This window comes from Enhydra lutris, unplaced genomic scaffold, assembly GCF_002288905.1.
Source record: "Enhydra lutris kenyoni isolate GAN:26980312 unplaced genomic scaffold, ASM228890v2 scaffoldscaffold37, whole genome shotgun sequence".
Lineage (NCBI taxonomy): Eukaryota > Metazoa > Chordata > Mammalia > Carnivora > Mustelidae > Enhydra > Enhydra lutris.
In genome coordinates, this window is record NW_019154121.1 from 1,635,319 (window position 1) to 1,661,518 (window position 26,200).

Consider the following 26,200-nt stretch of genomic DNA (forward strand, 5'->3'; position numbering starts at 1 on the left):
AAGAACTGGCTCCTTAATGAACTGGGCCATGCAGGCGCCCTCCAAAAATCCTTAAAAGAGAATTATAGAAACAGTGGGACTACCTCAAGACCAGTAGAATACAGTAATTCAAGAACTACAAATATAAGACTAGGAATTGACTTTTATGTGTAGCGTTAAGTAAAGGACAGCTCTCTCAGTTGATTGCTAAAGCCAAGGCTAGCTGTGATAGAAGATGCTTCAGAAGTTTCAAGAGGGGCAGCTGGCTTGGGTAACACCCTTGACAAATCTCCCATGTAGTCAAAAACACCTTTGAGACTGCAGGACTGAAAACTGTGAGAGCACAAAAAGCCAGGTGGGACATGGGGAGCCTGCTGGGCCAAAGACCATTGGAGATGGTGAGTTCTTTCAAATGCTGACATACCAACATTGTACACTGGGAAAGGGGCCCTGGATAGAATGCTGGACCTGGGGTTGTTCCAGAGGATCTTGACTCAAAAGAGGCTTCTGAGAAAGGCATCTACTCAAGGAGGAGGATTAGGATTACTGAACACAAGAAAGTGCTTCGGGAGAAATAGGTCTCAGGGAGAGTCAGGTGATTGTCTTTTGACCCATCAATACTTAACATTAATAAAGAGTTGAAGAATAATGGACCCTGAAAAACAATCTGAGGGGTTTGAAGGGGTGGGGGGTGGGAGGTTGGGGGAACCAGGTGATGGGTATTGGAGAAGGCATGGATTGCATGAAACACTGGGTGTGGTGCAAAAACAATGAATACTGTTACGCTGAAAAAATTTAAAAAAATAAAAAAAAAAAGAGTTGCAGAATAAAGACAGTCTTTCCAGTATGTAATTCTTTCACATTAGCCAAAACCTCTCCCAGTCTACTGGGTAACACTGAGAAAGATATCATTGCCTGCAGGTGAGACCTAGGGTTGTGAATCTTTCTGGGAAACTGTTATAGAAGGTGATTTACACAACAAAGCCACCATCAAACAGTTGCTTAAATCTTTTTTTTTTTTCTTTTAAAGCCCTGTAGTCCTCACCTTGATCCCAAAACCAGACAAGGATCCTATCAAAAAAGAGAATTAAAAACCAATGTCCTTGATGAACACAGATGCGAAAATTCTCACCAAAATACTAGCCAATAGGATCCAACAGTACATTAAAAGGATTATTCACCACGATCAAGTGGGATTTATTCCAGGGCTACAAGTTTGGTTCAACATCTGCAAATCAATCAATGTGATACAATACATTAATAAAAGAAAGAACAAGAACCATATGATACTCTCAATAGATGCTGAAAAAGCATTTGACAAAGTACAGCATCCCTTCCTGATCAAAACTCTTCAAAGTGTAGGAATAGAGGGCACATACCTCAACATCATCAAAGCCATCTATGAAAAACCCACCGCAAATATCATTCTCAATGGAGAAAAACTGAGCTTTTCTGCTAAGGTCAGGAAGATGGCAGGGATGTCCATTATCACACCCCTGCTATTCAACATAGTACTAGAAGTCCTAGCCTCAGCAATCAGACAACAAAAAGAAATTAAAGGCATCCAAATCGGCAAAGAAGAAGTCAAACTATCACTCTTTGCAGATAATATGATACTATATGTGGAAAACCCAAAAACTCCACTCCAAAACTGCTAGAACTTGTACAGGAATTCAGTAAAGTGTCAGGATACAAAATCAATACACAGAAATCAGTTGCATTTCTTTACACCAACAAGACAGAAGAAAGAGAAATTAAGGAGTCCATCCCATTTACAATTGCACTCCAAACCATAAGATACCTAGGAATAGACCTAACCAAAGAGGCAAAGAATCTATACTGAGAAAACTATAAAGTACTCATGAATGAAATTGAAGAAGACACAAAGAAATGGAAAAATGTTCCATGATCCTGGATTGGAAGAATAAATATTGTGAAAATGTCTATTCTACCTAAAGCAATCTATACATTTAATGCAATTCCTATCAAAGTACCATCCTTTTTTTTTTCAAAGAAATGGAACAAATAATCCTAAAATTTATATGGAACCAGAAAAGACCTCGAATAGCCAAAGCAATATTGAAAAAGAAAGCCAAAGTTGGTGGCATCACAATTCCAGATTTCAAGCTCTATTACAAAGCTGTCATCATCAAGACAGTATGGTACTGGCATAAAAACCGACACATAGATCAATGGAACAGAATAGAGAGCCCAGAAATAGACCCTCAACTCTATGGTCAACTCATCTTCGACAAAGCAGGAAAGAATGTCCAATGGAAAAAAGACTGCCTCTTCAACAAATGGTGTTGGGAAAATTGGACAGCCACATGCAGAAAAATTAAACTGGACCTTTTCCTTACACCACACATGAAAATAGACACAAAATAGATGAAGGACCTCAATGTGAGAAAGGAATCCATCAAAATCCTTGAGGAGAACACAGACAGCAACCTCTTCGACCTCAGCCGCAGCAACATCTTCCTAGGAACATCGCCAAAGGCAAGGGAACCAAGGGCAAAAATGAACTATTGGGACTTCATCAAGATCAAAAGCTTTTGCACAGCAAAGGAAACAGTTAACAAAACCAAAAGACAACTGACAGAATGGGAGAAGATATTTGCAAATGACATATCAGATAAAGGGCTAGTATCCAAAATCTCTAAAGAGCTTAGCAAACTCAACACCCAAAGAACAAATAATCCAATCAAGAAATGGGCAGAAGACATGAACAGACATTTCTGCAAAGAAGACATCCAGATGGCCAACAGACACATGAAAGAGTGCTCCACATCACTCAGCATCAGGGAAATACAAATAAAACCACAATGAGATACCACCTCACACCAGTCAGAATGGCTAAAATTAACAAGAAATGACAGATGCTGGCGAGGATGTGGAGAAAGGGGAACCCTCCTACGCTGTTGGTGGGAATGCAAGCTGGTGCAACCACTCTGGAAAACAGCATGGAGATTCCTCAAAATGTTGAAAACAGAACTACCCTATGACCCAGCAATTGCACTGCTGGGTATTTACCCTAAAGATACAAACGTAGTGATCCGAAGGGGCACGTGCACCCGAATGTTTATAGCAGCAATGTCTACAATAGCCAAACTATGGAAAGAACCTAGATATCCATCAACAGATGAATGGATAAAGAAGATGTGGAATATATACAATGTGGTATATACAATGGAATACTATGCAGCCATCAAAAGAAATGAAATCTTGCCATTTGTCATGACATGGTTGGAACTAGAGGGTATCATGCTTAGCGAAATAAGTCAATCAGAGAAAGACAACTATCATATGATCTCCCTGATATGAGGAAGTGGAGATGCAACATGGGGGGTTTGGGGAGTAGGGAAAGAATAAATGAAACAAGATGGGATTGGAGGGAGACAAACCATAAGAGACTCTTAATGTCACAAAACAAACTGACGGTGGCGGCGGGGAGGGGGGTAGGGAGAGTGTGGTGGGGTTATGGACATTGGGGAGAGTATGTGATATGGTGAGTGCTGTGAAGTGTGTAAACCTGGTGATTCACAGACCTGTACCCCTGGGGCTAATAATACATTATATGTTTATTAAAAAAAAATGCCCTGTAGTCCTGAAACTTTGTTTAAAAGCCAGAAAATCCGTAAGTGTGAGCAGCATGCAATGTACATCAGCTACTTCATCTTTATGGCACTGTAAACTTGTGAAAGCTGCCACGTTAAATCCAAGAATCTGCTCCGATAGCTGTTCTTCAAAATACTTTCCTACCAAAGAGATAGATTCATTAAAAATAGGCATATAGGCATATTTTAATTGAGAACTTTAACAAGGAGCATTCAATTATTCTTTCCGATCTTCTAATTCCTGGTAGTATGAGACTGTGAAATCTGAAACAATTGGAACTCATCTGTCATCCATGATAATGTCCTCTAAATATCCAACCACAGCATCACATGCTGGGTCAGAAGCTGAAGACGACAGTGTGAAGCTCTCATCCTCTAAGGGGTCCCTCACTAGCATGGCCTCGGCATTCACATTCATGCACAGGGCAAGCAGGTCTGTGCCTCCTACTGCACCCATGGCCCAACCTCCTTGGTGCTCCATAGACACCAGATGGCCCAGCAGGGTAGCGCCTGCCCAGGCTGGAGGCCTCAGACTCCCTGTAGGGAGCCACAGGTTCGCTGGGCCCCACATCTGTGTGTGTGTTGCTGGTTACCTGACTGGCATCTGGTCTTCACAGTGTACCTTGAAGAATGGTGTGTATGTCTAAGCACTAATCATTATAATAGCATAGAGTTATAAAAATTATCCACTGTGTGCTGGGCATAATGCTTAATGATGGGAAAAATAGGAAAAATAACAAACCAAACAAAAATAGTCTTTGTCTTGGAAAAGCTTATAATCAAATTGCAGACATTGGCAGGCATTAAAATTTGTGAGGGCACTCTCCAGAGATTTTACAAAAATAAGGAAATCTATAACACTACACTGCAATGAAAATAAAACTCTGTTCCTTATTGGATATTTAGTACAATGCAATGTAATTTTCTCTTAAAAGTCTTGGTTACAGGTATATATTAATACTGATATATTTCTAGTCTAAATTGTCAATACAGTCATTTCAGTGATCATAGTGACAGTGTCCTTACCTACAGGGTGACAAATTACTAGTTGATGGAGCACATGATATATATTTAAACTCATAGATCACGCATCTTTATATAATATTTTTCTGTATACAAAGTACCTCCCGTTAAGAGCTCCTTATATATAAAATTGTTTAAAATTGTTTGAGCTTCCTTCCTTCCTTCCTTCTTTCCTTTTTCCCCTCCTTACTTCTTTCTTCCTTTGTTTTCTCATTCTTTTCATTTTAATTGAGAACTTTAACAAGGAGCATTCAATTTACATTGGAAATATAAAGACTAAAATTTTTGTGTGACTAGTTAAAATGAAGTATTTTAATTAATCATCAGAAGCTAGAAGGGACAGAAATAATCAAAGAAATTACCATAGAGGGCTGCCTGGTGGCTCAGTGGTTAATTGTCTGCCTTCAGCTTAGGTCATCATCCATAATTCCTGGGATCCAGCCCTGCATCTGGCTCCTTACTCAAGGGAGAGCCTGCTTCTCCTTCTGCCTCTCTGCTGCGCCCCTGGCTTTGTGCTCTCTCACTCTCACTCTCACTCTCTCTCAGGTAAATAAATAAATAAAACCTTAAAAAAATAAAATAGAACTATAATTTATTTTATTTTATTATTTTTTAAGATTTTATTTATTTGACAGAGATCACAAGTAGGCAGAGAGGCAGGCAGAGAGGCGGGGGAAGAAGTCTCCCCACCTAGCAGAGAGCCCAATGTGGGGCTCGATCCCAGGACCCTGAGATCATGAACCGAGCTGAAGTCAGAGGCCTTAACCCACTGAGCCACCCAGGCACCCCAGACTATAATATATTTTAAACAAAAGACTATTTAATAGATTAAATATGCAGTTTTTCTAAGTTTCAATTATTACTAAAATTTTGTGGTTTTTAAAAGATTTATTTGAGAGAGAGAAAGAGAGAGAGCACACATGCAAGCTGGGGTGAGGGGCAAAGGGGGAGGGAGAGAGAGGAAAGAAGCAGACTCCCCGCTGAGTGTGGAGCTCCATGTTCCTTGTGGTTTGATCTCTAGAACCTGAGATCATGACCTGAGCTGAAACCAAGAGTCTGAGGTTTAACCAGCTGAGCCGCCCAGGTGCCCCTAAAACTTTGTTTTTTGCTAGTTTAATTTTTTTTCCTTTTCATGAGTATTGTTTCCAATTTTATTTATTTATTTGACAGACAGAGATCATACGTAGGCAGAGAGGCAGGCAGCGAGAGAGGGGGAAGCAGGCTCCCAGCTGAGCAGAGTGCCTGATGCGGGGCTTGATCCCAGGACCCTGAGACCATAACCTGAGCCGAACGAAGGCAGAGGCTTTAACCCACTGAGCCAGCCGGACGCCCCTTCATGAGTATTCTTATTAGAATGTATTGGCTAAATAAGACACATAACTTCACCTTAATTTTTATTATTTTACTACCATGGACTTCTTCATGTTGTGCCATTTGTTGCATTATGTTTATAATATAAATTCTGAATTATAAATAATAAAATTTATGGTTTAAATTTATGCCTACCACCTATATTACCACTTATTTTATGATTTGACCAAAAAAATGAGACTAGAAAGATTGAAAGGTGCCTTGGAAGCTTGATTCATCCATTGAATAACATCTAACTGACCATGTAAAATATTCCCATAATTACACTTTCCAAAAGAAAGTGAGCCACAGGAAAATCCCTATGTTTTTAGTACTCTGTGAATATTGACCATTTGGGTAAAAAGTATCAGGCTCTAGTTATTCCAATAGGTGAAGATCAGGTGTTAGAGATTCCAACAGAAATCCATTCCCCTGAAAGGAGAACATTCTAAATACAAACCATGGGTACAGTGGAATATTCATCTATCATGCTACTCTGTATCAACTGCCAGTCAAGTGGAAATGCTAGCCAAGATTCTTCTACAGAGTTTGACGGGTGAGGAGAAAGGTTGTAATGCCCAAGGCAATAGGTTTAAAAGTACAAATTGGGTGAATATGTAATAATCAAGATACTTCTCAAACTGAAAGAGAGCTTGTTGTAACTGTCCCAGTGGTACCGACGTTAACTGGGACTATCCAGGCAAAACAGGAGCAGAGTAGAAAACCACCCTAAATATGGGCTACAGTGAAAGGCCAAATTCTTCCAGATACCTTCCCAAACTGTCAGAAATATGTACCGGAATAGCAAGCTGGTCCAGTTTCTTTTTCTGGTCTACAATCTTGATTATTTTCTATCCAAAATGATGCATGCTTTGGGCAGGTTTGTCCTTAACCTGATTGGCCTACAGTGTACATCAAATTGTGTGTGACAAGGAGAGCCATACCTTGTTTCTAAGTAGCATACTCTCTTAAAGTAAACAAGTAATATTGAGTGAAATCATTTTTTCCCCATTTTCCTGGAAATAATCATTGCTGCTATGAATCAAGTAGCTGGAGTGGTGAGGGGTGCAAGTAGAGTAGGGCCATATAGAAACTTCTGTCTCAAACTGTGAATCACATTACAATTTAGGTGTGGGCCATTTTTCACCACACAGAAAGATTTGGAACTTCCCAGACTAACAGGCACTCCTTGCATTTTTTTTTAAAGATTTTATTTATTAATTTGACAGAGAGATCACACACTGGCAGAGAGAAAGGGGGAAGCATGCTCCCGGCTGAGCAGAGAGCCTGATGCGGGGTTTGATTCCAGGACCCTGAGATCATGACCTGAGCCAAAGGCAGAGGCTTAACCCACTGAACCACCCAGGTGCCCCACTCCTTGAATTTTTTGTATTCTGAGTGGTAATGTTCTGGTTGAACACCTTTCACTATCAGATTTTTATCTGTAGAGATAAACAAGTATCACTTCAGATTTTTGAAGATAAACTGATATTATATGAATGTTACTTATATGATTCAAATCAAATCAAACTGAAGCGATCTATATGTTAATTATTGTTCACTGGGGTACAGAAGCAACATTTTTTTCATATGACTAGACAGTTTACTTAATTATGTAATAAGAAATCATGAACAGTTTGTTTTGTGAATTTCATCAAACTACCATACCCATGGCCTAAAAAAAAATTAAGTAAACAAACCAGTGCTAGTGTTTTAATCTTGCAAACTTCTAAATGGCTCTGTTATCTTTTCCAAGATGCTTTTCCCTCTTTAGCTTTTAAAGAACGGCTTAAATCCTTTGGAAAGCTTTCCCTGAATCAGCCCGTTAGAATGCAGTAGACTCTGCTCCTTTGCACTTGCCTTTATCAGAGCAGACAGCATGCTCTGCTCTAATGTGGGGTTTGTTTTTCATCTAATCCAATGAACCACAAGTTCCTTGAAAGCTCTGCTGCTAGTATGTCGAGCAATAATATACACTTAATAAACATTAATTGAATAAATGAATTTATGAAATATGCATGGTAGATTCAATAAGGTTGGACTGCTGAAATCCTAAAGGAGATATTAGAGATAAGGGAAGAAAAGTCACATTGAATTCAGATATTAATATTTTAAGCTATTCTTTAAAAGTTCTTTTGAAGGACATTAGGCTTTTAGGAGAACTGATCTTGAGATGCAATGACAGTTGTAGTTGCTTGGTGGATTCAGCCAAATATGTAAGTTGGATAATTTCATCTTGAAAGCATCTGAATTTTCTTATAACAATGTTCTGCATTATATTATTCCTCTTTTCTTTTTTTTTTACTGTCCTCATTTAGGAAATAAGAATACTATCACTTGCTCATTATGCATAATACATACTATAAAAGCAAATATGAAAAGTAGATACAATTTATGACCCTTTGAAGTAAATATGAGATTGTAGATATTTTTGAAGTAGATTCTCCCAGTTCTTGCACACAACCTGGTTGGCTCTTTGGCATTTTGGACAACATAAGTGGTTGTAGGCTGTAGAGGCTATTTATCTTTTAGATGTATTAATTTAAACCAAGGGTCAGCAAAGATTTTTTTTGTAAAGTACCAGATAGCAAATATCCTAGGCTTTGCAAATCACCTACTTAATTCTGTCTCAACTACTTTATTCTGCCACAAAAAGTGCAAAAGCTGACATAGACAATATGTAAACAAATGGGTGTGGCTGCATTCCAATAAAATTTTATTTACAAAAAAGTGATTGTTGAGCAGGATTTGGTTCATGGGCAATAGATTATAACTCCTGACTCAGGCCAAGGGCAAGAATAAATTAATGAAGGTTACAAGATTTTTAAGTTATCAAAGAATGGCTTTGGTGCCAGGAAAACATCTTATTTTTAAGTATATCAACTTTCTATACAAAGAACCTGATAATTCCCCACTCATTTTTAATTAAAAGTATTTCTGTGTATAGAGTAATTTTACATGATATTTGCCATGCAAAAGAAGTATGATTATAAATTATTACTTGGGTTTTTTTGGTACTACCTAACAAAGAATATTCAGTTCAAATTAATTTGCATTTTCAGTTTGACTCTTGGGACGAGAGCAACATGCTTTGCTGAGAGCACTTACTGTATACTTGTAACTGTCCACGAAAGGAATTTTTTCCACGTGAGTTTTCAGCTCTGCACTCATATAGGCCTGCATCATCCAGCTGAACATTGGGTATTTCCAGGACTGCCTGAGATTTCCGCAGACGTGCCTTACTAGGAATATAACCATTAACCTTCATCCATGTGATTGTTGGAACTGGGCTACAATAAGGAGCAAAAATGCCGTTAATATACTTTCCACTATTAGGAACATAGATTCTATTATCTGGTAACTTAAGCACTTAATAGGCTGAGTGCAATAAAGTGTAATCACAATTAAGAACCATGTGTTGGTTGATGTACTTCACTTTCCATGTGTATTGTCTGGGAAGTAGTTACACTCAAAGAAGATAGTTTCTTCTTCTTTCATATTTCAGTAAAGCAATTCAGAGATAATATTTTATACATTTTAATACTCATACTTTATTCTAAAAAGTTTTAATTGCATGGTAAAGTAATTTGACAAAATTACAAAAGTAATGCATGATTATTTGAAGACATTAAACAAAAGACTCATGAACTAAATGAACTAAGAACTCTTTTACACCCTTCTCTACAAATATCTTCTTTTTGCAACAACAAATACAGTTTGCATGTAATCTCCCACCTTGTCTTTATGATGCATATATGTAACACATATGATTAGTTATTTTTGGTTTTGTTTAAAAAAATAAGTTGTGTACTTGATATTTTATAACTAAAAAATCAAATTCAAGATCAACTCCTGACTTAATCTAGTTAATAGCTGCATATTATTCCTTACATATATGTATCAGAATTTAATGAGCCATCCTCTATAGTTAGGCATTAAGTGTAGTCCCAGTTTTTTTTTCTTTCCTTTTTTTTTTTGCCACTAAAAAACAATATTGCTATAAACAACCTTGCACATATATCACACATACTATTGCTTTTATTTGCTGCAGCAGATATTTACAAAAGTAGAATTGATGGATCAAATGCCATGCACATTTTTCATTTTAATAAGTACTGCTAGATTGTTTCTCAATAATATAGTAGCAGTTTCCATTTCTATAAGTAATATATGAGACTGTTTCTCCATATCCTTGAAGCCATTTTATGTGATCAATCTGTTTAATTTTTGTCAGTATCAAAAAGTAAAAAATGACATTTTGTTGCAAGTTTAATATTTCTCTGAACTCAAAGAAGATTGAAATTTTTTTAGGCTTTTTTTGGCTATTTGCATCTGCTTTTCTGTGAATTGTTTGCTTATGTTATTTTCCTATTTTTTCTTTCATTTTTCTATTTGCCTATTTGTAATTTTAAAATTAATTTCTTAGTGTTCTTTGTGTATTAGAGCCACTAAGACCTTGTTTCTCAGAAAAATTCTCCCTCAGTGTATTGTTAGTCTATGATGACATCTCTGATACACTTTTATGGATATTTTTGGGAGAAACAAACATCTATAGTTTCCTTCACAATATCTCTTTTTTGGGGAGGAGTCAAGATGGCAGAGAAGTAGCAGGCTGAGACTATTTCAGGTAGCGGGAGATCAGCTAGATAGCTTATCTAAAGATTGCAAACACCTACAAATCCAACGGGAGATCGAAGAGAAGAAGAACAGCAACTCTAGAAACAGAAAATCAACCACTTTCTGAAAGGTAGGACTGGCGGAGAAGTGAATCCAAAGGGACGGGAAGATAGACCACGGGGGGAGGGGCCGGCTCCCGGCAAGTGGCAGAGCAACGGAGCACAAAATCAGGACTTTTAAAAGTCTGTTCCGCTGAGGGACATCGCTCCAGAGGCTTAACCGGGGTGAAGCCCAGGCGGGGTCAGCACAGCCTCAGGTCCCGCAGGGTCACAGAAGGATCGGGAGTGTCTGAGTGTCGCAGAGCTTACAGGTATTAGAACGGGGAAGCCGGCTACAGAGACAGAGCCAAGGAGTAAGCGCTAAGCTCGGGGTTACCTTGAACCGGTTGCAGGCTCGGTCAGCTCGGAGTGCGGCCAGAGGCCAGGGTGACGGGAGTAATTGGGCGCTGTTCTCTGAGGGTGCACTGAGGAGTGGGGCCCTGGGCTCTTGGCTCCTCTGGGCCAGAAAACGGGAGGCCGCCATCTTCATTCCCGCCCTCCGGACTCTACGGAAAGCGCTCAGGGAACAAAAGCTCCCGAAAGCAAACCCTGCAAACCCGAGTGGATTACTCAGCCCGGCCCCTGGTAAGGGCGGTGCAACTCTGCCTGGGGCAAAGACACTTGAGAATCACTACAACACGCCCCTCCCCGAGAAGTTCAACAAGAAACCCAGCCAGGACCAAGTTCACCTACCAAGGAGTGTAGTTTCAATACCAAGGAGAGCAGCGGAATTCCAGAGGAGGAGAAAGCAAAGCACGGAACTCATGGCTTTCTCCCCATGATTCTTTAGCCTTGCAGTTAATTTAATTTTTTTTTCTTTTTCAATTTTTTTTTTCTTCTTCTGCTAAATTTCTTTAACTTTTACCCTTTTCTTTTTAACGTTTTTTAACTAGTTTATCTAATATATATACATATTTTTTCCTTTTTATATTTTTTCTTTATTGGTTTTCTTTAATTGTTTCTTTCTTTTTTTTTTTTCTTTCTGAACCTCTTTTTATCCCCTTTCTCCCCCCTCACGATTTGGGATCTCTTCTGATTTGGCTAAAGCATATTTTCCTGGGATTGTTGCCACCCTTTTAGTATTTTACTTGCTCCTTCATCTACTCTTATCTGGACAAAATGACAAGGCGGAAAAATTCACCACAAAAAAAAGAACAAGAGGCACTACCAAAGGCTAGGGACCTAATCAATACAGACATTGGTAATATGTCAGATCCAGAGTTCAGAATGATGATTCTCAAGGTTCTAGCCGGGCTCAAAAAAGGCATGGAAGATATTAGAGAAACCCTCTCGGGAGATATAAATGCCCTTTCTGGAGAAATAAAAGAACTAAAATCTAACCAAGTTGAAATCAAAAAAGCTATTAATGAGGTGCAAACAAAAATGGAGGCTCTGACTGCTAGGATAAATGAGGCAGAAGAAAGAATTAGCGATATAGAAGACCAAATGACAGAGAATGAAGAAGCTGAGCAAAAGAGGGACAAACAGCTACTGGACCACGAGGGGAGAATTCGAGAGATAAGTGACACCATAAGATGAAACAACATTAGAATAATTGGGATTCCAGAAGAAGAGGAAACAGAGAGGGGAGCAGAAGGTATATTGGAGAGAATTATTGGAGAGAATTTCCCCAATATGGCAAAGGGAACAAGCATCAAAATCCAGGAGGTTCAGAGAACCCCCTCAAAATCAATAATAGGTCCACACCCCGTCACCTAATAGTAAAATTTACAAGTCTTAGTGACAAAGAGAAGATCCTGAAAGCACCCGGGAAAAGAAGTCTGTAACATACAATGGTAAAAATATTAGATTGGCAGCAGACTTATCCACAGAGACCTGGCAGGCCAGAAAGAGCTGGCATGATATATTCAGAGTACTAAACGAGAAAAACATGCAGCCAAGAATACTATATCCAGCTAGGCTATCATTGAAAATAGAAGGAGAGATTAAAAGCTTCCAGGACAAACAAAAACTGAAAGAATTTGCAAATACCAAACCAGCTCTACAGGAAATATTGAAAGGGGTCCTCTAAGCAAAGAGAGACCCTAAAAGTAGTAGATCAGAAAGAAACAGAGACAATATACAATAACAGTCACCTTACAGGCAATACAATGGCACTAAGTTCATATCTCTCAATACTTACCCTGAATGTTCATGGGCTAAATGCCCCAATCAAAAGACACAGGGTATCAGAATGGATAAAAAAACAAAACCCATCTATATGTTGCCTACAAGAAACTCATCTTAAACCCGAAGACACCTCGAGATTTAAAGTGAGGGGGTGGAAAAGAATTTACCATGCTAATGGACATCAGAAGAAAGCAGGAGTGGCAATCCTTTTATCAGATCAATTAGATTTTAAGCCAAAGACTATAATAAGAGATGAGGAAGGACACTATATCATACTCAAAGGAACTATCCAACAAAAAGATCTAACAATTTTAAATATCTATGCCCCTAACGTGGGAGCAGCCAACTATATAAACCAATTAATAAAAATAATCAAAGAAACACATCGACAATAATACAATAATAGTAGGGGACTTTAACACTCCCCTCACTGAAATGGACAGATCATCCAAGCAAAAGATCAACAAGGAAATCAAGGCCTTAAATGACACACTGGACCAGATGGACATCACAGATATATTCAGAACATTTCATCCCAAAGCAACAGAATACACATTCTTCTCTAGTGCACATGGAACATTCTCCAGAATAGGTCACACCCTGGGTCCTAAATCAGGTCTCAACCGTTATCAAAAGATTGGAATCATTCCCTGCATATCTTCAGACCACAATGCTCTGAAGCTAGAACTCAATCACAAGAGGAAATTTGGAAAGAACCCAAATACATGGAGATTAAACAGCATCCTTCTAAAGAATGAATGGGTCAACCAGGAATTTAAAAAAGAGTTGCAAAAATTCATGGAAACAAATGATAATGAAAACACAACGGTTCAAAATCTGTGGGACACAACAAAGGCAGTCCTGAGAGGAAAATATATAGCGGTACAAGCCTTTCTCAAGAAACAAGAAAGGTCTCAGGTACACAACCTAACCCTACACCTAAAGGAGCTGGAGAAAGAACAAGAAAGAAACCCTAAACCCAGCAGGAGAAGAGAAATCATAAAGATCAGAGCAGAAATCAATGAAATAGAAACCAGAACAAATCAACGAAACTAGGAGCTGGTTCTTTGAAAGAATTAATAAGATCGATAAACCCCTGGCCAGACTTATCATAAAGAAAAGAGAGAGGACCCCAATAAATAAAATCATGAATGAAAGAGGAGAGATCACAACTAACACCAAAGAAATACAGACAATTATAAGAACATACTATGAGCAACTCTACGCCAACAAATTTGACAATCTGGAAGAAATGGATGCATTCCTAGAGACATATAAACTACCACAACTGAACCAGGAAGAAATAGAAAGCCTCAACGACCCATAAGCAGTAAGGAGATTGAAACAGTCATCAAGAATCTCCAAACAAACAAAAGCCCAGGGCCAGACGGCTTCCCCGGGGCAATTCTACCAAACATTTAAAGAAGAACTAATTCCTATTCTCCTGAAACTGTTCCAAAAAATAGAAATGGAAGGAAAACTTCCAAACTCATTTTATGAGGCCAGCATCACCTTGATCCCAAAACCAGACAAGGATCCCATCAAAAAAGAGAACTACAGACCAATATCCTTGATGAACACAGATGCAAAAATTCTCGCCAAAATACTAGCCAATAGGATTCAACAGTACATTAAAAGGATCATTCACCACGACCAAGTGGGATTTATTCCAGGGCTGCAAGGTTGGTTCAACATCCACAAATCAATCAATGTGATACAACACATCAATAAAAGAAAGAACAAGAACCATATGATACTCTCCATAGATGCTGAAAAAGCATTTGACAAAGTACAGCATCCCTTCCTGATCAAAACTCTTCAAACTGTGGGGATAGAGGGCACCTACCTCAATATTATCAAAGCCATCTATGAAAAACCCACCGCAAATATCATTCTCAATGGAGAAAAACTGAAAGCTTTTCCGCTAAGGTCAGGAACACGACAGGGATGTCCGTTATCACCACTGCTATTCAACATAGTACTAGAAGTCCTAGCCTCAGCAATCAGACAACAAAAGGAAATTAAAGGCATCCAAATCGGCAAAGAAGAAGTCAAACTATCACTCTTCGCAGATGATATGATACTATATGTGGAAAACCCAAAAGACTCCACTCCAAAACTGCTAGAACTTGTACAGGAATTCAGTAAAGTGTCAGGATATAAAATCAATGCACAGAAATCAGTTGCATTTCTCTACACCAACAACAAGACAGAAGAAAGAGAAATTAAGGAGTCCATCCCATTTACAATTGCACCCAAAACTATAAGATACCTAGGAATAAACCTAACCAAAGAGACTAAGAATCTATACTCAGAAAACTATAAAGTACTCATGAAAGAAATTGAGGAAGACACAAAGAAATGGAAAAATGTTCCATGATCCTGGATTGGAAGAATAAATGTTGTGAAAATGTCTATGCTACCTAAAGCAATCTACACATTTAATGCAATTCCTATCAAAGTACCATCCATTTTTTTCAAAGAAATGGAACAAATAATCCTAAAATTTATATGGAACCAGAAAAGACCTCGAATAGCCAAAGGAATATTGAAAAAGAAAGCCAAAGTCGGTGGCATCACAATTCCGGACTTCAAGCTCTATTACAAAGCTGTCATCATCAAGACAGCATGGTACTGGCACAAAAACAGACACATAGATCAATGGAACAGAACAGAGAGCCCAGAAATAGACCCTCAACTCTATGGTCAACTCATCTTCGACAAAGCAGGAAAGAATGTCCAATGGAAAAAAGACTGCCTCTTCAATAAATGGTGTTGGGAAAATTGGACAGCCACATGCAGAAAAAAGAAATTGGATCATTTCCTTACACCACACACGAAAATAGACTCCAAATGGATGAAGGACCTCAATGTGAGAAAGGGTTCCATCAAAATCCTTGAGGAGAACACAGACAGCAACCTCTTCAACCTCAGCCGCAGCAACATCTTCCTAGGAACATCGCCAAAGGCAACGGAAGCAAGGGCAAAAATGAACTATTGGGATTTCATCAAGATCAAAAGCTTTTGCACAGCAAAGGAAACAGTAAACAAAACCAAAAGACAACTGACAGAACGGGAGAAGATATTTGCAAATGACATATCAGATAAAGGGCTAGTGTCCAAAATCTATAAAGAACTTAGCAAACTCAACACCCAAAGAACAAATAATCCAATCAAGAAATGGGCAGAAGTCATGAACAGACATTTCTGCAAAGAAGACATCCAGATGGCCAACAGACACATGAAAGAGTGCTCCATATCACTCGGCATCAGGGAAATACAAATCAAAACCACAATGAGATACCACCTCACACCAGTCAGAATGGCTAAAATTAACACGTCAGGAAATGACAGATGCTGGCGAGGATGCGGAGAAAGGGGAACCCTCCTACACTGTTGGTGGGAATGCAAGCTGGTGCAACCACTCTGGAAAACAGCATGGAGGTTCCTCAAAATGTTGAAAACAGAACTACCCTATGACCCAGCAATTGCACTGCTGGGTATTTACCCTAAAGATACGAACATAGTGATCCGAAGGGGCACGTGCACCCGAATGTTTATAGCAGCAATGTCTACAGTAGCCAAACTATGGAAGGAACCTAGATATCCATCAACAGACGAATGGATAAAGAAGATGTGGTATATATACACAATGGAATACTATGCAGCCATCAAAAGAAATGAAATCTTGCCATTTGAGACGACGTGGATGGAACTAGAGGGTATCATGCTTAGCGAAATAAGTCAATCGGAGAAAGACAACTATCATATGATCTCCCTGATATGAGGGAGAGGAGATGCAACATGGGGGGTTAAGGGGGTAGTTGAAGAGTAAATGAAACAAGATGGAATTGGGAGGGAGACAAACCATAAGTGACTCTTAATCTCACAAAACAACTGAGGGTTGATGGGGGGAGGGGGGTTGGGAGGGGGGTGGGATTATGGACATTGGGGAGGGTATGTGCTATGGTGAGTGCTGTGAAGTGTGTAAACCTGGCGATTCACAGACCTGTACCCCTGGGGATAAAAATATATTATATGTTTATAAAAAATAAAATTAAAAAAAAAACAGTATCTATTTTTTTGTTTAAAAAAAATTATCTGTAAACCTGCTTATGCCCTTATTGTCTACATTGTTTCTGGCTGTATATTGTGTTTTCTTTTTTTTTCCTTTTGTATAGTTTGATCTTTAATCCACCTGGATTATATTCATGTTTTTGGTGTTAGAGAATATAACTAATTGTTTTAGTACCATTAAAGAAAAACCCCTTTATAATATCTGGTATCTTGTCTTTGTCACATAATTGATTTCACATACTTGAATTTGTTTCAGGCTTCTCAGTTCTGTCCCACTGATTTATTTATTACTATCTATATTTAATGCACTTTACGGTTTGGACCCAGTCTACTTTTTCAGTTTGATTTCTCACTGCTTCCTTCCGTATCTCCTGACCCAGAAACATATCTCTGTGTGTTTCCAATTATATCTGTTAAAATCCTACTAATCCTTTGAGACCCATCTTAAATGCCTCCTCTTCAGCAAAGTCTTTCCTTATTTGTGTAGTCTACAGGGATTTTTTTTTTTAATATAAGTCCTTTTTTCTTTTTTTAAACTCACAGCTCTTATTACATTCTACCATAGATTATAATTGCTAAGTCTAACATTTTTTACACTAATTTTTCTTATAGAAGGCATAGCAGTGTTTACTATTATAAACAATGCTATGATAAATACCTGTATATTTTGAACCCCTTTTTGATTTGTTCCTTAGGAATAAGGCATAGAATTGAAATTTCTGAATTAGAGTTGACAATTTTTCTTATTTATTTAGGTAGATACATATACCCAACATCTAAGAGGATTGAAACTTGCAGTTTGGAATAACCTAACATTGGCATAGCATATCATTCTTTTAATATATATGAGAATTAATTTGTGATCTTTTTAAGTTAGGATTTTTGCATCTATATTCAAAGGTGAGATTATTTTCTGCTTATTAGGTTTACTGGTTTGTATGTGTGCTTACTTCTTGTTGGTGAGTGAGTTGCTGGTTTGCTTACAAGACGATTATTTTTTAAGATTTTATTTATTTATTTGACAGAGAGAGAGAGGTCACAAGTAGGCAGAGAGACAGGCAGAGAGAGAGAGGGGGAAGCAGGCTCCTTGCTGAGCAGACCCTGAGATCAGGACCTGAGCTGAAGACAGAGGCTTAACCCACTGAGCCATTCAGGCACCCACTTACAAGATTTTGACAGATTTGGTTTTAGTTTTGACTAAACTAAACTTTAGTTTAGATTTGGTATCATAATGAAGGATGATATCTTAATGAACATGCCAGAATAGTACCCTCTTTCTGATAGCTTAAGTAGTAGGGAAATGATATGTTCCTTAGGACACTGATAGGATTTTCAAAAAAAAAAAAAGTCACCTGGGTCTGCCACCATTAGTGAGGTTAGTTTTTCAATAATATTTTTAGTTCCTTCTAGTTTTCCTAAATTGTGTTGTGTTCTGCTTGTGCCAATCTTGCCAATTCATGTTTTCTTAGAAAATCAAGTATTCCATCCCTAATTTCAATGTTTTAGCAGTAAGTTGCTTAAATAATTGTTTAAATTTATTAAAAATTCCTTAATCATGAGTGGTTGCTATTGTAGTAGCAGTTAAGTGTGGGTTCTCTAGCTAGACTTCCCAGGAATAAAACGTTCGGCAAACATATGTTATTTAACATCTTATTTTTTTCCCTTAAATGTACAATATGGGGGAAATAATATGACCTATTTCAGAGAATAGTTGTGAACATTAATTATTTAAATTACTTCGGGTAGAGCAAGTGGGCAAAAACAATTTTCAATAATATGATGGGGATGTTTGTATTCCCTTTATAATTTCAGTGTTTATGTTTTCTCCCCAACCCCCAACCTTCCCAGGTTTTTAAGTTTCCCATGTTTAAGAACATGGAATTTGGGGAATGCAATTTAGGTTAAATACATTTGAAAAACAAAGATGCTATGCGATCTTAGGAAAGTTATCTAAGTTAATGAATCTAATTTTCTATCTATAAAATGGACATATTTATTTGTTCCTTCAGAATGCAAATGACTTGAAGGTAGCAGCATTATTTCCTTTGTTCATCAGTATGTTCACCATGTCTCATAGAGTGCTAGGCACAAGGTATTTAATAGATGTTTATGAAATAATGATTCTCAATATTATTTTGAACATTAAGTGAGCTATGTTGTTGTAAATCACTTAGAAAAATACGTTGCAAAGAGTGGGTGAACATGTGACCAAGAGAAAAAAGAAATGGATATGGGGAAGGGCTAAGCTTTCCACTCTTTGCAATATGATACATTTATTTGGAAAATTATACTTTTTTAATAATTATCCTATTAATTTTATCATGCATTCTTAAAGTCTAGAGTTAATATCTTATCTATCCTCCCCAAAGTCAAAGAACTTTAGGACATATTACCTCTTTACTCACTACTTTTTAATTACATGCTCTTTTTGATCAATGCAAATTCCACCCAAGATTTAATCTGCTAAAATTTAAATTTCTTTAAAAATTTGGAAAACACTAAAATATTTGGATTACACAGTGTAACAAAAAATATATCAAAGCTAATTTTTAAACTTTTATCATAAGTAAAATATACCTTTTTATAGACATGTAACTTTCATAATAATTCATCCTATGTTTAGCCTCAAAGATTGATTCAACAAGTTCCAAAAAGCAGAAATGGTACAGCTCACTCTGCATATCAAATCATAAGACATGTGGCTATGTCTGATATCAGAGGACAAGACAGTCTTACATGTTTTATTATTAGCCATAAATAATAACTATATTGATCATTCAGCTCAAAAAGTTAGAACTACAGTATAAATGCATTGGTGTCTATTCTATCTTTCTCTTTTGCCTGGGTAGATATCAATGCCCAGGACATTTTGGAAGTCAAAGGCTGAGGATAGCAGAGACTAGGTCTTTAAATAATTCTGTAGAGGAACGTGTCAAGCTACTACTTCACCAGTGCCAATCAATAACTCTCTTCAGATTCTGTGTGAATGATATATAAATGTTTATCTTGCTAAGCTACTAATATTTGAATATTTGTTATACCTACTAGCATACTAAAATAGAAATTAGCATAAAAATGGATAACTGTCATAACAAGACATAACATATTTGGAACAGTCAGGATGAAAAAGATAAAGACTTGATAGGGGGGAATAAGAAAATGAAGACCCCATTATGTAGTGGCAAAAAAATCTGGTAAAACTTTTATCTTTCATAACTTGGAAAGGTCATCCAAATGCTTACATAGGCTAGTGAAGGAGTTAGAAAATAGAATATTAAAAGTGTGTGGATTGTTACTAGCTTTATTCATCAAAGTATTAGGAAAAAAAAGAGATGAAGTCAGGAAAATACTGGATTAATTCAGCAGAATTAATGAGAATAGAAAGACTGCAAAATGTGGGACCCTGGCCAGTAAAAAAGATTAATTGCAAAAACGGCCTTACTTCTCAATTACTTTCTATATGCACATCTTTTGCCATGTGATTTTGCAGACTTTATCATTATAAGATGGAGTCTGTTAACCAATACTTTGAATCTATGTTGCCTTATGACTTGCTTTGGTTATTAGAATGTAATTTTATAAGGATTTGTGTGCTTTTGCTCTTTCTCTTGTTCCCTTGCCTTTGCCATGAGAACCATTTACGTTAGCCTACAGGAGAATGAGAGAGCACATAGAGGAGGGTCACGTTGTCTAGGGATAGGACATTCCAGGCCAACCACCTTCCAATGAACCTTAGAGCTGACATATTTATGAGCTAATTCAGCTATTATCAGCTCAGTCTGAGCCAAATCGACAGAACCACACAACTAATTTTGTTTTGTTATAAATATTAAATAGTTATTGATTTAAGGTGCTAAGTATGGGGGTGTTTTGTTTTGCAAGCATTGCTGCAGCAATACATAATTAATTAGAAATTAGATTAGAAAATCTCACTTTTTTAATAGACCCTAGACAGTAGGAAATAAAAATAAAAAGTTATAGGATACCAGGGGTCATTAAAAACCAATCCCATGGCAAAGCTAAGGGTTTTGGTCTTCCCAACCAAATGTGACGTCTTCAAGGTAGATGCCAGTATATTGAGGAAAAAAAGGCATGGGGACTTAATTATTTCTAGGGAATAACTTTGAATGAAGTTACAAGTACATGGAGTTGATTGGAAGCAAACAGGTCAGAAGCCTATTAGATATTGAGTTAATTGCATTGCCAAAGAAACAAGGTGTCTGAATTTAAAGCAACAACAAAACAATGATTATTTGAGCCTTAAGACATTTTGGGTTTCCAAATGTAGACCAACAGGAATTTGAGCTACAAAATTTGAGCCTGCAAGGAGGGAATATTCCTCAATACACATTTCAATTATGGCCATGGAATAAAACAAAAAGGAAAATGTTAGAGTAGAGCCAAGATACCCTGGAGGGTAAACAAGATAATTTCTTCCAAAGAGTGATACCAGTGTCTAATTAAGTACTCCCTCACTTCACCCCACATCCAAGGGAGAGGAGCTTTAAAATGAATGATTTTATAAGAAAATTTGTATTTGTGATGAAGTGGTGACTAGTTTGGTTCTGTCATTCTCCTCTTTTCTGAATGGAATGTTTCCTGTGGATAATCAATTCTCATTCAACCATATGTAAGGACACAGAATTTATCTTTTAAGTACATATGTTACAGAATCAGGATAGTCCATATCTAGACCTTTCTTCCTGGGTATGTAATTAGACCTTATTTTCTAGCAAACCTTAGTCAGGGTCATGTGCTTAAGTTCTGGCCAGTAGAATAAGGAAAGAATGAGGTACCAAACCCTCTACATGATTCTACAGTTTCACTTTTTCCCAATCAGTGGTAACTCTTATAGAAAAATATATAGGAAAATGTTTTTATATCCTTGCAGGAATGGAGTTATTTTTCTAACAATATTTAAAACATTGCTATCTACAAAAATATTGATACATTTGACTGCATTAATATTAACAATTTATTTTCATTAAACCTAGGTGAACTCATTTGCCACACAAATAACTGACAAAGACTAATAAGATTAAATAAAGAACTCTGACAAATCTATAAGAAAAACAACTTGTAAAAATAAGCAAAAGATAAAAGAGGAAGCATACTTGATCAAGAGACATGAAAATGCGTTTAATCTTATTAATGATTAGAACAATGCAAACTTAGATCACAATGAAATTCCATTTTATACCTAACAGATTAGCAAAATCTGTATATCTATATTTTTACCTACATGTAAGAGCACTCCAACCAGCCTTAAGGATTAACTTGCTTCAAGATAATACACTCCTTACCTGCTGACCTAAGTCCCTAGACTACTAGCAGAAAGAGTACTGGCCTAGGGGAGTGAAGGTACAAAACTTTCCCAGGCCACTGAGGCCAGCAAGTCTATTTGAAGATGCCTCGACTTTCTGGTTAGCCTAGTAATGTTTTTTAGCATACTGTTTGTTTGTTTGTTTGTCTGTTTTAGGTCACACAAATGATTTTAATAACTTCCTTTTGTATATTTGTAGACCTTACCCTCCCTTGCAGAAAGAACAGAGAACTCCTGCACATCATGAAATAAGAACCATACCCTCCTCCCCACTACACAACCCCCAAACACTGAGATAATATTTGTTATCTGGCAACACCAAGTTTGTACATAATCAAGAAATGTTGTAGAACACTGCTCTCCCTTTACTGACTAACTACCTTAGTTTCCATTATAAACCCCCAGACCAAGCAGAAACCTTGGAGCTGGCTTTCGGACATGCATTCACTTTCACCTTAGGTGGCTGGCCTCCTGAATAAAGTTCAAATTCCTTTCTAGTCAAAACTTGTCTCTTGTATTGTCTTCTCCAGTGAAAAGTAGCTGACCTTGGGGTTTCATAACACACACACACACACACACACACACACACACACACACACACACAAAGACGTATGATTTAAAGCAGAATTCTTGCTGATAGCATATAATAGGGTCTTGCTTTTTCATCCAGTCTGACATTGTCTGCCTTTGGTGTGTTTTAGTGAATTTACATTTCATATAATTATCTGAAATTGGGTTTAAGTTTAGAATTATGAATTTTCTGTCTATCCTATATATTATTTGTTTCTTTTTTGGCTTCTTTTTTTTTGCCTTATTTTCTATTAATTAATATTTTTTTAAGTGTTTCATTAAAGTCCTCTATTGGTTTATTATGTATAGCTCTTTGTGTGTGTGTGTGTGTGTGTATGGTTGTTCTAAAATTTGCAGTATTTACCTGAGAACATTATGCTAACATGTCTCCCTTCCCATCCTTGTGCTACACTTATCATACACATTATTTCTACATACTTTATAAACCATCTAATATGTTGTTATTATTTTTATTTTAGAGAAAATAGTGGAAATTAGAAATTTGAGAAACTAAAGACAGTAAATATATATATATATATATATATATATATAGGCATTTCCTGTTTTTCATTCCTTTGTAGGGATTGGAATTTCCAAATAGTATTAGTTTTCCATTAGCCTAGAGAACTTTCCTTAACATCCTACAGTGCTACTACAACAAATTATTCAAGGTCTTGTTTTTGTTTGACATCTTTATTTTTCTTTCAGTTAGAAGAATATTTGCACTTGATAAATAACTCTAAATAAACTATTTTTTAAAGATTTTTTTAATCATTGTTTTTAGTAATTACATTATGGTGTGCCTTGATGTCTTTTTGTTTGTGTTTATGTTACTTGTGGTTCATTGAACTTTGGGGATCTGTGAAGTTGTATTTTTCAATAATGTGATAATTTTTGGTCACACTTTTTAATTAATTAATTTATTTATTTATTTTGCTTACCCTTATCTTCTGGGATTAAATTTTTATATATGTTAGATAACTTAGTTATTGTTTCACAGATCTCTTAGCACAATTTGGTTTTTTGTTCTCTAGATACTGTATTTTGTATAGTTTATTTTTGTTCTTTCTTCAAGTTCATTCATCTTTTCTTCTGTAATGTTTAATCTGCTATTAAGCTTATCAGGTAAATTTCTCATATGAGAAAATCATTTTTTGATATTCCTTTCTTATATCTAGATTTCTATATTTTCTCAGTAAAATACAAAATCACTAAACAGTTATTTTACATAGCATCTTTTCCTTCTGTCTCTAATCTTTCTATCACTTCAAACTTAGTTTGTGTTTGGAGCTTATAAATAGAATTATAGCTTACCTTTAATTATTTACCTAAGAATACACTACCTCAAATAGTCACAAAGTCAAAATTGCTATTCTACATTTTCCTAAATTTTTCATTTCTCAATTTTCAGTGGTATTCCATTGACTTTCTGACTCCTGCTTAAATCATTTTAAGCTATTTAATTTTATTAACTGTAATAAAATCTCAATTTCTATGCATCCCTTCATTTAATCTATCAAGGAAAGAACCCAATATGAATAGAAATAGAAGTCTGTGGGGGTAGGGATGAGTATATCCAAGATATGAGATTTCAAAGAGCATGAGAAAATACTTCTGGTATTAGGGAGACAAAACTGTTTTTGATGACCAGGAAAAAAGGAGATCTAACAGGGAAAAAATCTAGAGAACTTCACTATATGCCAGACCTGTATGAGAAATAAAAATAAATAAAATGAATGTCTAATGCCTTAAGAAATCCATAACTTAATTGAAAAGACAAAAAAAAAAAATTAACCAAATGATTCAAATACAAGAGACAGTTTGAAAACAAGACTATTTATATTAGACTGGGAGGTGTGGGAAAGCAGCCCAAAGAGATTACACATGAGGTGAGCCTTGAAGGATAAGGAAAATTAATCTAGGCAGCAAAAGTGTATTCTTGGCAGTAAAATTCATGTACCTGAACATAGAAAACTATGAGATAGCATGGCAGATTGGTGGGACTTCTCATAGCTTGATACGCTACATTGAATGATATATGCAGGAAAGCACTGGCAAGTTTATGGGAAGCAAACATTTTCCCTTCAAAAATAAAGGTGTCTTCAAATTATGAAAGATTTAATGCTCTTTCCTTCCATTTTTGTGTTTCTCATATCTTGAGAGTTGGTATCCTAAAATGTTTGCCTCTGAACTGTTATAACCTTGGAATGTGAATATTTTAAAAAGTATTGATGGAGTGGTTGAAAGCTTATTTGGAAAGATCTCTGTATGCAATAATATACATATGCTATTGTGAATTGAAATGGTGATCATGAGCCTACTGGCAGTGCTCACTTTTTACAGGTATTTTGGATACCCCATGGTCATTTACTTTGTCCAAGATAACTTAAGGAAAATCAAATATTTTTGCTTCTTTCAAATGACTTATTTGTAATGAAAAATAATTCATTCATTTTTGTAAGCATGTAGGATGTTTAAAAATTATGTATACAATAAGATTGTAGTCTGTTTCCTATTGTTATTCAAAGCAAATTTCTTTTCAACAATAACATGAATGTAGAATTGTTAAAAAGGACTGAATTTAGCTAAACTGAAAGGATGAGTAGAAATGTCAGCTTTGATGGTAAGCTAAAGCACAGTTAGATTTTCCCCTATTTTAGTCTGTTGAAATTATATCTGTTCAACTATACATTTGATTTTCATGTAGAAAAAGCAATGCAGCTTAAAAAAAAGATAAAGGAGCTTTTTTTCTAGCTAATGTTATACTGAGGATGGCTTTATTCATTTGGCTCAAAAATATCTGTTAATAACAGTAAAAGATGATGTGAAGCTGCATTGAAAGTATGAAACAAGCTTTTTGTTATGCACCATTGAAGTGACAGGGTAAAAATTGTCTCCAAATGCAGTTCTAGAAAGTAAAGAAAGTGTTGGATGAATTTTGGCCATTGTTATAGTCATTAAAGGTATTTTTTAAAAATCATTTTTATACATATGATAAAGTAATGTGTAGAATCTGTCAAGGCAGAAGGAATACTTAGCTGTAAAGATTTAATGATTTCAAAGGAAAGTACTCCCCAACTGCAAATCACCATTTATAGACAAATTGTAGGTCTGTCTAATGGAGCTTCCTATTTTCCTTGCATAAGTCACAAGTGAGACATGAATTTTACATCTGATGTGAAAATATATACAGTTATGGTTCCTTTGTGACTTGCACAAAAAAAGAAGGAAACATTGTATATCTTTGACAGAAACTGAAAGAACTAAGTTTTATAACTTTTCTCTAAGAAAGCACATAAAAAGCCATCATAAAAAAAGCTATTGAGCCAAAGTTATTTTTTTTCTTTTATGATCCCTTATCCAAAAAGAAGAAGAAGAAGAAGAAGAAGAAGAAGAAGAAGAAGAAGAAGAAGAAG

At 36.4% G+C, this 26,200-nt stretch overlaps 1 protein-coding gene across 1 annotated transcript in view; it reads right to left on the minus strand.

Moving 5' to 3' along the window:
* Positions 1-26,200, minus strand: part of LOC111154359 (contactin 5) — a 560,291-nt gene that overhangs the window by 303,331 nt on the left and 230,760 nt on the right. Inside the window, exon 8 of the mRNA XM_022513913.1 lies at positions 9,078-9,259. Within this exon, the coding sequence (XP_022369621.1) occupies positions 9,078-9,259 (182 nt within the window). The remainder of the gene's footprint in view (positions 1-9,077; positions 9,260-26,200) is intronic.